At 40.7% G+C, this 15147-nt stretch overlaps 1 protein-coding gene across 4 annotated transcripts in view; it reads right to left on the bottom strand.

Annotated features, from left to right (window-relative positions):
- Positions 1–15147, bottom strand: part of FRMD4B (FERM domain containing 4B) — a 204598-nt gene that overhangs the window by 136150 nt on the left and 53301 nt on the right. For all 4 annotated transcript variants that reach the window (XM_072598701.1, XM_072598702.1, XM_072598704.1 and 1 more), the window contains exon 3: positions 8977–9071. In XM_072598701.1, the coding sequence (XP_072454802.1) occupies positions 8977–9071 (95 nt within the window). The remainder of the gene's footprint in view (positions 1–8976; positions 9072–15147) is intronic.

The raw sequence follows: 15147 nt of genomic DNA, 5'->3' as shown, positions 1-15147 counted from the left end.
ATTATTATCATAGCTGAACTCAACACTTGGGTCCCAATGTATTGTATGAAGAAGAGGAAATGGTAATAAAGAAGAGAAAAGTAGTTGGACCAAATTAAATACACAAAGAAGAAATCTTTGCCAGGAGCAGCACACGTTTGTAATCATTGAGGGGAGAATCTTTAAAACATCTCAAAGAGGGGGAAGATAGCAAATTACTGCAAAAAGGCACAGATGGTAATAACTCCAAAGTGGAGAATGACAGGCCACCAATAACTATAAGCCCATATGCCTGCTTTCTTATCTCTCTAAAATCTCTCTTCAAATGATTTCCACAGGATTGAAGGGGATTCTGATGAAGAAATATGGGAAGGAAACAGCCTTTCACAAGCAATATTCTCGATCGTGGACCATACCTTCTTCATCACACAATTAACCAAAAGGTATACATAATACAAGATAGCACTCTGTTTGCTTGAGTATATTTAAAAATTTTTGAATCTTGTAACATTAATTTCCCAACATAATTTCCATCAGTGAGTTTTCCCTTGTAAAAAAAGAAAAAAAATAAAGAAAACTCAACTGATACTTGTCTTATAGTGTGTATAACATTCCACACTCACATTTCTTCACCTTTCCCACAAAAAGAGGGAAGAATATTTCCTCATCTCTTCTGCTGGGCCAAATTTGGTCATGATGGCGACATAGCAATAAAGTGTATTATTTTAAAAGTATTTGCACCGAATCTCATGAAAACTGACTGTCGCTCATCCCATTTCATGTCCAACTGACGAGGGAAAACATGCAGACTTTTTGGTAATTCAGTAGTTCATGATTCAAAAAGTTTTAAAGATTTGATCTAAACTGCCAAGAACACTTAGGAATCCTCCCTGGCTCATTCCCAGAGGTGCGACCTTCAGAAGAGGTTTCTTTAATATTAGTGATGTGAGATCTGTCAGCGCAGCAGGGGGCCAGAGAAGACCACTGAAATACTCAGAGACAGGAGGACTACAAGCTAGAAACTCAACAAGTCTTTCTGCATTTGCAGAAAATGAGGGTGCTAAGTGGTTTGCCCTGTGATCTTATCTGTTCTGTTTCTCTGGCCTATGGGACTGATGGCTTACTAAGCCTGCTTCCAATACTTAGGGGTCAGTTTTTATCCAAATTACAGGGTCTTTTGAATCCAGAACAAAGGGACCACAAAGCTAGAGAAAGAGCAAAGGTGAAGCCAGTCACTGAGGAAGGCAAGTGTTACTAACTAAGGAGAGCTCTACTGCCCTCTAGAGGAGCCGAGCTGACACTCCACGCAGGGAAGAATATGGGGAGGAAGGCAGATTTTACCGAGAAGAGGCAGAAAAAAAAATCATTAAACTCCTTGGAGTCTCCAGGTGCAGACTGGTTTTTACTGATTTCATCAATCACATGACTTCATAATCACTTTTGTTTCTGTAATGATGATTTCTTATATCCCATGCCCAGCCTCGGAGTTGTCGGGCATACTAAATACACCTGGTGAAATTGTCAGCTCTCTTTCAGTCTCAATTTCTTCATCTGTAAAACATGAGCAGTTGAACTAGACACTGGACTTTTTTTTTTTTTTTAACAACTACCTCCTGATCCGGTCTCAAGCCTCTGCCTTCTCCCATCCATCTTCCATAGTGATCACTTTCACTCACCCCACAAATCTGGTCAATTATCAAACCCTTCTTACTGACATTCACAAAATCCCTAGTATGTATCCCTTTCCTCTGCTCATTCAGACTCTTCTAACTGGTCTCCCCTCTCCCTCAAATCCCTTTCCACTCCAATCCATTTTCTACTCTGCTGCCAAAATATTTTTCCTCAAATGAGTGGCAGGGCTGACCACATCACTCCTCTACTTATTAACTCCATTGACTCCTTATTAACTCTAGGATCAAATAAAAATTCTTCTGCTTGGCACTTAAAAACTCTTTTAGAAACTAACTGTAATCTATTTTTCCAGCCTCATCATTCATCATTCCTCTTCATATACCATCTAGTCCAGTCATTTTGGCTTTGCTTTTCTTCAGAAAGGGCATTCTGCTTCCCTGTCTGTGCCCTTTCTCCCAAGCTTGGAATATACCACACTCCCTCCTTACCTCTACTTCTAAGGTTCCCTAGATTTTTTGAAAGCTCAGATCAAATGCTCCTCCTACAAGAGGTCTTTCCTGACTCCCCCTAGCTATTAGTACCAGACCCTTCCCTGATTGGCTTGCATTTATTTGGAAAATCTATATCTATGTCTATTCTCCCAGAGGTTCAGTGACTTACCCAGGGTCACACAGTTAGTAAGTGTTTGAGGCAGGGTTTGAACTGAGGTCTTCCTGACTCCAGGTCCAACCCTCTATTCACTATGCCATCTAGCTGCTTAAATGATTAGTAGTTTGTGACCTACAGATCTATGCTGGTGGAGGGAGTTCCCATAATGGGAGCTCTCTCATGCTCCTGAAATTGCAGTTCCTTCCTGCACTTCTAGCCTTGATCTGAATGCCCAAAAGCAAACCATTTTCATTAACTAGATACCCACTGTACTACAGGTTTAATTTTTCTGATCTTAGAAAACCCTAACAACTGTTAAGAGTCTAATGTGTCATCTGTACTGGAACAGTAGTAGTCTGGGTGGGATCAGATTCAGTTGTTTTATGGGGAAAAAAACACTAGGAGAAAAAATACTTACTAAAAATATTTACAAGGCAAAGGGAAAGTACTAGGCTTCTGACCAAAACATTCCAAGGAGACACCCTTGAAAGAAACAATTTTCCAGGCATGGTCTCCAGAAAGGTGGGGACTGACAATCATAAAAACCAACTTCTTCTCGAAATAAACACCAGTAAGGGAGAGAGGTTACCTTCCCACCCATGTGACAGTTTTGGTGAGGCCTTTACCTTCACTTGGTCATGTGGAAAAGAATTATTATTACTGTAATTTGTGTGGAAAGAAACTCTGTTTCTCAAAGACTTTTGGCAGAAAACCTTCCTGAAATGACTGTGGATTTCAGCCATTGTAGCCAAATCCAAGTTTTGTTATGTTAAGGAGGGTGCTGTGGGAGGCTATACAATGTATGTGGAATTTTCTCCTGTAAAACAGTTTTAAGAAGTAAATTCCATGATGCTCAGCAAGGAAAGAAAAGTGTCCATTTTATTTAAGGAATTCATTTATGTTTTTCTTTTTGAAGAGGTCCTGAAGTCTGAACGGTATAATGTGTCAGTCCGCAGTATCTAAGTGAGCCTAGCTGTTCACCAGTCACTTGATTAAATAGCCTCTCAATCTCCAGTCTTCCCATCCTCCAATTTGTGTCACTTACAAATGAAACTCATTTGAAGACAGCTTTCACTCATTTGCTCAAAGATGCCCCCTGGCTCTCGGTTTGCTGCTCTCTTTTGTTCTGCTCTCAAGGCTCTCCAAATATCTTCTCTCCATTCAACTTCTCCTGGCCTCCCCTCCCCCCAATCCATTGAACTAACCTTATTTCCAGTTCACAGATCACAGCAATTAGAGAGAGCTTGGGAGGGATTTTTGAGGTCACTGAGTCCAACTCTCTCCAGCTTCGCCCCTGGACTCCTCATTGTCCCACAATCCTTCTGTGCCTCCTGCTCACATTGTCTACTCTTCCTGCCCTCCATCCAGTGCCTTCGCTTTCTGTCGGTACAAATCTTACTCATCCTTCCTGTTCCTCCTTGATGTCATCCCTGATCACAAGCCCTCCTTGACCAACCTCCCCTCCTGATCTAGGTTCCTCAAAGAACCACTTAAGGATATAGTATTTCGAATTGCTCACTATTATTTCACAGCTATTTCCCACTGAATGAACTCCCACACTTCTTGGGGTGGCTTTCAAGACCCTCCAAAAAGCTATCCTAGTTGTTTGGTTGTTTTCAGTTGCGTCTGACCTTTTTCTGGCCCCACTTGGGGTTTTCTTGGCTGAAATACTGGAGTGATTTGCCATTTCCTTCTTCAGCTCATTTTACAGATGAGGAACTGAGGCAAACAAGGTTAAGTGACTTGCCCATAAGTGTCTGAGTCCAGATTTGAACTCAGAATGATGAGTCTTCCTGATTCCAGGCCCCGCGTTCTATCCATGGGGACCCCTAGCAAAAAAGGTTAAGTGACTTGCCTATAGCTTACACAGCTAGCAAGTGTCTGAGGTTGAATTTGAACTCAAGTCTTCCTGACTTCAGGTCTGGCACTCTAACCACTGCTCTTCCTTCTTGCTACCCTATTGCCTGTCCTCCCCTTCTCCAATTTTTCTGCTTTGTGGTCCTAAATCTGATTAATTAGGAGCAATGGTCTTTAGGACACAGGGAGTTAAATTATGACAAGAGCAGGTCATCATCGTGGTCCCTGGTGGAGAGGGAAAGATGGAAGAATTGATTTTTTTTTTTTTTAAATTATCTACTATTAGAGATAGTTTACCAGATAAGAGGAAAAGATTTCTCTAAGGCCATGGTCAGTGTAGGGTCATAATCAGGCAACTGGAAACATTAAAGGGAACCTTTAACACCAAGATATGATCACAGTTGCAGATTCAACAATTCAAAATCAGGGTCAGTAGAAAACAAGTTTGTTTTTACCTCATTCCTTTGTACTAGACAGTGTGATTTCATCAGACTTGGGAATTCTGGTGAGGAAACTCCTTCTACTTAAATAGATCAAAAATTCATCTGCCACATCTAGTCTTAGACAGCTGCCTGGGGCACTAAAAGGTTTTCCCAGGGTCACAAGCCAATATGCATCGGAGGCAGATTTGAACCCAATTCTTCCTACCTTAAGTCCAGCTTTCTCCCTCTACTGTACCATATCGTCTCTTCGTTGGACAAGTCAAAAAGGGGGAAACCCAGACAGAAGAGAAGATGATGGTGAGCCGAATGATCAAAGCCACCTCAGAAAGTCAGGGGCCAAGGCTTGATTCCAGGAGCCAAGAGAGAGCATAGGATCCAACTCATTAAAAAAAATCAGCCCACATTGATAAAGTATTTTAAGATGACAAGAACCCAGTGAAGGACCTGAGGATGCTTAGCCTGAAGAAGAGAAGGGTATATAGGGAGATGAGACTTGAAAGATTCTCATGAATCATGAGCTGTTTGATTCCAAAGGCAAAAGCCAAAGTTGCTTCCAAGAGGAAAATCTGAGGCTTGAGATCTCCCCATGTAGGCTACTGCAAAATGGAATGAATGGTTTGCCTTGGGAGGTAATGGATTTGCCCTCACTGGAGATCTTTAAGCAGAAGCTGGACCACTGGTCATCTGGAATTCTGGGATTCTGAGAGAGAAGTCAAACATATCATACAGAGAGTAAGTGTCAGACTTAGGACTTGAACCCAGAAGGCCTGCGTCTTCTGGGTCCAAGATTAAGACTCTTCCTTTTCCATCCGTTAGGTTATCCTGACAGCATTCCTATGTGAAACTGCGAGGAAGGAAAAAACCCCAGCAGTCTTGAAATAGAACACATCTGCCTGTCTTTTCATAGCCATCTATTTTCATCTGTGCCCATAATGGAAGCAACCACATTTGGAAATGGTCATGTTCTGGTCCTAAGTACCACATAAGGACAGGGCACTTAAGGGACTGGGAAAAGTGACTTAAATACAGAACAAAGAAGTTTGAGTTGGAGGCAACTGCTTTGTATATATTTATCTTTATTCGCTTTCTACTGATGCCGTATGTCTTCATACGTATAGTTTTTGTCTCCATCGTTCAGGAAGGAGAAAAGTGGGCCAGAATGTTTTGGAAAATCCTGGGTCACTTTCAGAGATTCCAAACTGCTTGCTCTTAGAAAAACCCATCTCTTAATGCCAAAATGCCCCTGATGATGTTATATGGTTATGGATCATAGAGCACTTTATATGATTATGGATCATAGCAGCAGCTAGGTGGCTTAATAGGTTGAGTGTTGGACTTTGAGTCAGGAAGACCTGAGTTCAAATCCTGTTTCAGACGCTACCTAGCTGTGTTACTCTAGGCAGGTCACTTAACATCTCTCAGCCTCCAGGTTCCTCATGTGTCAAAGGAAAGGGATGGACATGATGGGTCCAAGGTCACTTCCACATTTAAGTCTATTATCCTGTGAGCATGATCCCAGAAGAATCAAAATGACAAGACACGCAGTGCACAGAATATGTTCCCAAAGATAACTTGTACCTGAACAAGGGAATAAAAGGCCTCACTGAGGACATGGATAGCTGGAAAAGGAAGCAAGTTGCTGATGTAAGATAGTTAAGAAGACACAATGGATGGATGGCCTGGATGCTACATTGGTACCCACAAGGTATTAAAGAGATGTTCAGTGGATCATCTATTAAAAAAAAAAAAAACCTTGGGAAATAGATTGGGAATAATCCCAAAGGGTGAGAGGGCATGGAGGGGTTTTGATTTATACTTGTGCATGGACTTCTACACCAAGATAATGCTAGTCTTCTGAAAGATGGAGAGACATGGGTTATATGTGAATACTGTTAGAAGGATTTGGAACTGGTTGAATATCTGGACACAAAGAGTACTTTAGTAATGGTTCAATGTCAGCTTGGCTGGAGATTCCATTCAAATGTCTCCAGAGTGCTTAGCCCTGTACTTTTTTTAAAAAACATTTTCATCAATTATTTGAATAGAAGCCATGCTTATCAACTTTTCACAATTGACCTAAAGCTAGAAGAGATGGCTAGCACACACAATGTGACCTCACGAGCCAGAAAGTTCCTGACAGACTTCAACTCATGGGTGAATCTAATAAGATGAAAGTTAATAGGGGTAAATGTAAAACTTTACAATTGGGTTTAAAAAATGCACTTTCCAAGTGTCAGATGAAGGGGGATGGTTAAGCAAACATTTGTCTGAAACAAAGCAGGGAGTTTCAGTAGGCTGTGTGATGTGACATCTAAAAATGCTATTGTAATGTTGATCTGAATTGAGAGGCATAACTTCAAGGAATGAGGAGTTGACTGTCTTCCTGAACACTGCCCTGGTCTGATCGTATTTATTTTATCTGTTTAATTTTGGGTGTTACAGACTGATAAACTAGAGGGTGTCCAAAGGAGGGCAGTCAGGATGGTGAAGGGTTGGGAGTCTAAATCATATGGAGATCAGTCAAAGGAGATGGATGGAAATGGTTAGCCTTGAGACAAGGAGATTCATGAGACTATGGTATAAAGGCCAAGTATCTGAAAGCATCAGGTAGAACAGGGATTCAATTTGATCTGTTTCAGACTGCAGCACTATAGTAACAAATGAGCAGAAGTTACAGTGTGGCAAATTGAGGCTTGATGTCAGTAGATATCCCAATGTAGAATTGGTCACTTTGGTTAGCAATGGGTTCTCTGTCATTGGATGTCTCAAAGCAGTTGTTGGGTGATAACTAATTGGTTATGTTGTAATGGGAATTCTCTTTCAGGGACTTGGTTGGACTGAATGGCTGTTGATCGTCCTTTCTGTTCTGAAAATCTGGGATTCTATAATGAAATGATGGTTCTATCAAAGTAGCAGCTCTGTGACCACAGCCCCCTAAAACTGTTATTTACACCCCACTTTCCTCTGGGGGGGGGAGACTCAAAGGCAGGGAGCAGTGATGGCTGTGGAATTCTCTGTCCGAACTTCACAGGACCTACGATTTTCTTTTTGACATTTCAAATTGTAAGATTCTGAAGGGCTGGGATCAGGCTTTATATTGATTCTGTATTAGCTACTCTATCAAGCATGATCCTGAGGACATGGCAGTCTCTGTAAAACTTTTTAAAATGGATTAGTCAGGTGAATATGGAAATAAGGGAGCAACAGGAAATCTGGAATACAATCCTTTTGTTGGGGTGGAGGACGACTGTCCAGGATACCCTCCAGATTCGAGGATTTGGTATTTTATGTTTTGAAAATTCAGCATGTGCCTGGATGGTCTATCATGGGTTACATCATTACATTCCTGGAAGCCAGGTTCACTGCTTCTGCTGCCATCAATTCCTGAGCTTAGTGTGGCTCTTTTTGTGAAAATAAGACTGTCACTAACACTGGGACGTTGGTAAACAAAAACTCCAAGCTATTCAACATAGAGTTCTGTCAACAGAAAGAACAAGAATGAAACCAACAAAATGTTGGGAAATGATAAAGCCCAAACTTGACCCCAAAGAGGTGACTGAAGAAGACATCTTCCATTTATCTCTTCCATCCTTTGTGGAGGTGGGGAGGGGGGTCCACAGGTACAGAATACTGCAAAGAATGGCAGACTTTTCACTATGTTGATTGGTTTTGTAAATGTTTTTCTTTTCTTCCTTATTACGATGGATGGCCTCTGGCAGAGGATAGGAAGGGTGACATGGGAGGAAAATATAAAAACAAAAAAGATGAAGATACAAATTTATTTTTCAGAAGATAACTTCCAAAACTAAAAAGAGGTTCACTTTTTGGTATAATTAATAATTAAGAGAACACTGAAAAAGAAGAGCTTTGAAGCAAAAAGCAGCTGTCCAAAGTATCTCTAAACACTCAGGAATTTCACTATGTCGGGGATCTCTAGAACATAACCCTGAATGAGAAGGGGAGTCCTGTACTGGAACTTGAGAACTGATACAGGGCATGATGTTATCTTCTCAAAGGAGATAAATTTTAAAACATTTACGCTACCTTTTCTTGAATTTGGCAACATTAAAGTTACAATACCAACTTATAAAATGTGGAACCTACATTTACCTCTCTGGTGTATATGCTGAATAAGTCAGTTTTTCCATTCAAACAGAGATGTATATAGATAACAGAAGACAGATACAAATTCCTTATAAAAACTCCTAAAAATGCACACCAGCACCCCAGAATCAACATCAATCAGTCAGTTCCCTCCCTTTTCTACTGTCAGAATGAAAACTCCCCTTGCTATGTACCGTAGGTACTTTATATTCTCAGAATCAGATTGAAAATATTTGCTCATTTCTCACAAATGACAGCACGTTCATTCACCAAGTAAAAGTGTAAGAAACTTTAACCAGCAAAATATACTTACGTGTCATCTATAAATGTTATTCCAAAATATTCCTTTTCTTTGAGGTTGAAATGTGACGCCACCAGGTCCAGCAATTCTCTTGACAAAAGTTTGGGCTGCCAAAGCAAAGACCTTATCAGAAAGAAGGTTTTCTTTTTCCACCTGCAATCCCTCTAACCCAAAGAGCTTAAATGGGCTTTTTTGGTATTATTATTGTTTTATCATCAAACTAATCCCCAAATCCGCGTGTTCCTTGGGATCTTCCTCCACAAGAAACTGACGTCAAGGTCCAGGGGCAGACATGGACTGGTGTAAATCTATGGGGTCTTGGGCAGGCATTCATTTTCATATGATACTTCATAGTTTACATGCATATTCCTCACAACAACCTGGGGTAAAATATCTTACATATGTGAACACACACGTGTGTGTATATATGTACATGTATGTGTGTATGTATGTATATGTGTGAATGCATGTGTGTATATATACATATATATATGGAGAGAGAGAGAGAGACCACAGACAGGGACATGGAGTTTAGAGAATTAGTGATCTATCCACGTGGTTTGAATGCAAAATGTATGCTTGCCAAAAAAGACTATTTTACGGAGACTCACACAGGACAAGTGTTTATGCGGTGGTCAGAAGAAGTGATACAAGTACACTCTCAAGGTCTCTCTTAAGAACTCTGAATTTGATTGTGTGACATGGGAGACACTGGCACAGGACTGCTTAGCATGGCACGCTCACATCAGAGAAGGTGATATGCTCTAAGAGCAAAGCAGAATTGAAGTAGCCCAAAAGAAATGCAAGATGCACAAATTTAGAGGATCCATCCCAAATGTTCACATGGATTATTTGTTCCCAACCTATGGTAGAACATTCGTATTGGTCTGATCAGCCGCAGATGGACACACTGTAACTTGACTCTAGCACAGTGATGTCACTTCAGTCCTCTTTGAGAATGAAGGACAACAACCAACCAGTCATGGCACATGGAAAAGGGAGAATAAAGGCCAGTTTGAAGCCACAATGACATAGGTCCAGTGCCTCTGCATCAAACTGCCTGCATGACCCTAGGCAAGTCAACCTCTCATTGTTCTGGGCAACTGTCTAAGACAGAGGTTCTTCGGTTCTCTGGGCTTCTCAGACCCAGAGAAGGTGCCAACCTGTACTGGTTTCCCCACCTGGGAGTTCCCTGTAGCAGTGAAGCCTCAATCTCTGTTGTCCTTTCCCACTCTACCATACTGTGCTACAGTATACTTCAAATTCAGTCCAGTAAGTTAGTGTTTAGCAACAAGCTTATGCTTTCATGCCTTAATTAATAACAACAAAACCTTACACTTGCCTAGCATGACAATTATTTCAGATGATCTAAACAATCCACACCTCCCAGAGTGCTACGATGGGGGGGAGGGGTGTGTGTGATGGCAACGGTGTCTTTAATGTCCTTTTGGGATTCCTGATCATCGACATCATGGAGGAAGGAGTATTTAAATAGAAGAGCCAGTGGTTAGATACTGGGATATGGTAACCAGGACTTGGACTTCATGAACAATAATGATGATGATGACGATGACAGCTGGCATTTACATAAGACTTTAAAGTTTGCAAAGTGCTTTAATATTTCACTTTATCCTCACAACAAACCCAGGAAGTAGGGGCTATTATTATTCCTATTTTACAGATGAGGAAGATTTGCCTAGTAAATGTCTGAGGTTGGATTTGAACTCAGGTCCTCCTGACTCCATGTCTAGTGCTCTATCTACTGTGGTATATAGAACTAGAGAGGTGATAATTCCAGTGTACTCCAGACTACACATGGAGTATTGTAGTCTATTCTGGATGCTTTTGAGGCTTCTGAAAGGATAGTCGTAAGCTGGAGAACGTACAGAGTGAGACTAAAACAATGAAAGACCTTGAGATCATGCCACGTGAGGACTGGTAAAGAAATGGGAGATGTTCAACTTGGAGAAAAGACCTTATAGAGTGGAGGCAGCAATCTTAAAATATCTGAAGGACTTTTGAGTGGAAGATGGGTTGGACTTGTTTTGCTAGATTCCAGAGGTTAGAACCAGCAACAGTAGGTTCAGAGGGCAGGTTTTGGCTTAATGTAAGGTACTCCCCAACAGTCAGACCTGCCCAAAAGGAAGATGGGTTCCTTTGGGAAGGAAAGCATTCCTCTTCACTTATGGCAAGTCTGGATGACCACTTGTTGGGTAGGTTATAAAAGTAAGTCCTTTTTAGGTAGGGGTTGGACTAGATCAGGGGCACTTGATCCTGGGAGCCCCCATAGGAGTCCTTGGTTAGATTTCAGTGGGGACTATGAATTCGGGCAAAAATCATACCTTTCATTTTGGTATAAGTAGTTTCCTCTGTAATCATCTAGTATTTTAATAATTTAAAATATTATTCCAAAAAAACCTTCTAAGGGGTCCATGATCCCCCAAATACTAAGAAGCCCTTGAGCAATTGGTTTCTGGGGTCCCTTAGAACTCTGAGATTCCATGATTCTATAAACTCTGTAAAGTGCATGGTTAGACACTAATAGCTCTCTTTTTCCCAAAGAAGAAACACTCAGATAGTTTAGGTAATTTACTCAAGGTCATATGATGTTAGGCCAGGTTTTCTGACCCAGACTTTTTCTATTATAATATAACTCACTGTCTTATTAATTTTTTTTAAACATTCAGTACTAAGGATTAATAATCCTGAAGGAATACTGAAAAGTCTCTCTGACTTTTCACTCCTGATGGTACATTCTGGGAAGCCTGAAGCTTTATACAATAGGAAGGGGGCTATAAGGATCAATTTTAGGGGGGCTCTCTGAGGTCTTGTCAGTCCAGTGCCACATTTCCGTCTACCTGCTGGATATCTTTAACTGGATATCATGTCAACACATCAAACTCAACACATCTACATCCCAGAAGTTCACCAGTTTCCCTCTCCACACATACCCCTTCTGATTTCGCTATTCCCATGCATGGCAATGCTGTGTTCTTGTTCACCTAAGCTCAAAATTTCTGGGGTATCTTGGACCATTCTCTCCCCTTCTACAACTGCCAACTCCTCAATATTCAACTGCTACATCTCCAATCCAACCAAGGCCTTTACTATTTCTTGCCTGGACTACTCTGGTAGCCTTTCTACTCGCAAGGAGTTAATGTCCCTTAGGAAGAAGGAGACAAATATGTAATTAGGTATATGATAAGTTGTACCTGGCAGCATGGTATAGTGGATAGAGAGCCAACCTAGCAGTCAGGAAGACCTGGGTTCAAGGACCACCTCTGACTCATACTAGCTGTGTGACACTGGACAGGTTACCTCACCCCTCAGTGCCCCAGGCAGCTCTCTAGGGCTATAAATTGCAGAGGGATAGCTAACCTGCAACTGGCAAAGCAAGGATGTCTGGTTCCTTACTGGGAGTTGCTTAAACCAATGAAATGACAGGTTCATTCTGGCTTTTCTGTAGTTACTTGTGTAACCTTGGACAAGAGGCTTGTGTAAGCCTCTGTGGGCCTCAGTTTCCTCATCTGTAGGATGAAAGTGTTGTTGGACCATATCTAATGTCTATGCTAGCTATAAATCTATGATCCTGCTCTAATCCTTCTCAAGGGAATTGTTTGATCCCTTCTAATGAATTTACCTTATTATATCTTGTATTATTCTTATTAATATATTGGTTTTATTTCTTCTACGAGGCTATAAAACCCTCAAGCGTAGGAACTATATCTTATCTAAACTTTGTAGCTCCCCTAGCACCTAGTATGAGTCTCTGAATATAGAGATTCCTAGCAATATTTCATTTATTCATTCCCTCTACAAGTACTTATTACGAAGTTCAAGGCATAGTGCTAAGGAAGAGAGACCAAAACAAGATAGTGTCTGCCCTCAGGGAGCTTGTATTCTGTTTGCTGAACTGAATCTCAAGCTCTTCATTTTCTTTGAGATGTTATATAACTCAGAAGAAGAACTTTTTTTAAATGAGCAGTTCTTTTCTGGTATCTGTTTTCCTTTCTTAAACAGTGGTAGCCCCTCCCTACCCTTTAACCCCCCAAGAGGTGAAAAGGGGCCTGGATTTGGGTCCAAATGGTCTTGGGTCTTAAGAACTAAGGGTTTGCTGGAAAGATTTATATGAACTGATGCTGAGTGATGTGAGCAGAACCAGGAGAACATTATATACAGTAAGAGCCACAGTGGATGAGGACTGTATCTGATAAACAGAAATGGGACCTAAAACATTGGGACCTAAAACATTCCCAAAGGACTCATGATGCAAAATGCTATCCACATCCAGAGAAAGAACTATAGAGTTGGAATGCAGAATGAAGCAGACTATTTTCTCTTGTGTTAAGTTTCATTTTTTATCATGGTTTCTCCCATTCGTTTTAAATGCAACATGACTAATGTGAAAATGTATTTAATAAGAATGTGTGTGCAGCACCCTCATAAGATTGCATGCCATCATGGGGAGGGAGGGGGGAAGAAAATGTAAAACTTATGGAAGTGATTATTGAAAACTAAAAACAAATTAATTATTAAAAAATAAAAATCCTTAACAAGAAAAAAAAAGAACTAAGGGTTTGGAAAGCCTTGGAAAGGGAGAAGCATAAGGTCAAAAGTCAGAGTGGAAAAAATGGAAGATGCACAACTTCAGCCTGACTCTGTTCATTTCAGTGAAAACAGGCACTCGATGAGGGACACATTCATTTCTTTTCAGCACTAAAGCCCGAGCATCCTGGCAGAGACATAAGAAATACAAACTGCAAGGCTTCAGGTCTGGCTCAGAGTACAAAACCTGAGCCGGATGAGCGGAAGGAGCTGAGGATGCCTAGGGTTGAGAAAACTCCTGGGGGACATGGTAGAAAAGAAGACACTGAGGGTTGGAGTGTTATCATGACTAAAGTAGGATTTGATAAATAGTTGATATAGTATAAATAATTTTGTAATTAATATGTTTTATACATGGAAACATACATATAAAGCATAAATTGGTTGCTGTTTTGCTTCTTTTCCCCCCTTATTTTTGTATTGTGGCATTTCCTATACAAATAATGGAGCAAATGGTTGTAGAGTTGTAGAATTTTTTTGCGAGAATCAATTGTTTATATATTATGACAATTTTTTTTTGAAAAATAAAAAGTGCCTAAAACAAACAAATAAAAAAGCAGGATTTGACTTACTCTGCTCAGAAAGCAGAACAGGAACGAAAGATGGAAATTTCAAGAGACAAGTTTGGATGAATTCAAGGAAAAAACTATGCATCAGAGGTGTCCCAAGGCAGGAAGGAATGAGCCTCCAGGAAATAGCATATTCACCCCTCATTAGAAATCTTCAAGCAAAGGCTGGATAACAACTTGCTGGGGATCAAAGGATCTAGATGTAGTATGGAACTTAGAGATCATCTAAACCAACTCATTCATTTTACAAATGAAAAAACTGAGGCACAGGGAAGTAAAGAGAAGATTTTTTTTTCAAGTTAATCAAGGAGCATTTATTAAGTGCTTACTATATAACAGGGCTCAGAGACTTACTGGTGGTGTAACCTTGGGTAAGTCACTTAATCTCTGCTTGCCTTAATCCACTGGGGAAGGAAATGGCAAACCACTCTAGTATCTTTGCCAAGAAAACCCCACGGAGGGTATTGGCATACTATGGCCCATGGAGTCACAAAGAGTCAGATATCACTGAATGAGAACTGAAAAGCAAATATATGGTCTTTACCCTTGAGGAGCTCACATTTCAAATGGGGAAATGACAACTTGCAAATAACTACATGTGTACAAGATACAGACAGTGTCAATGGAGGGTAATCTCAGAGGGGAAGGAGGAAACTAGAAAAGGCTTCTTGCAGAAGGGGACATTTCAAATGAGTCTTGAAGGAAGCTGGGGAAGCCAGGAGGCAGAAATGAGAAGGGAAAGCATGTCAGGCATGGGGAACAGTCAATGCAAAGGCCTGGAGTTGGAGTGTTTGAGGAACAGCAAGGAGCCCAGTGTTAACTAGGATGTAGAACAGAGGTGTCAAACTCTAGTAAGCTGCCTCAAAATCAGATTAAAATGTAATTGGGAAATATTCAACAAGATCAGTAAAAATATAATACAATATAGATAATGTGAATTTGTGGTTTTCTAAGTCAATATGCATCCAGGAGGGGTCCATTTCTATTTGAGTGTGAGAACACCCTGTTA

The sequence above is a fragment of the Notamacropus eugenii genome, chromosome 3, assembly GCF_028372415.1.
Source record: "Notamacropus eugenii isolate mMacEug1 chromosome 3, mMacEug1.pri_v2, whole genome shotgun sequence".
NCBI lineage: Eukaryota > Metazoa > Chordata > Mammalia > Diprotodontia > Macropodidae > Notamacropus > Notamacropus eugenii.
The sequence above is the reverse complement of the archived record's forward strand: the minus strand, read 5'-3'. Positions and strand labels throughout refer to the sequence as shown.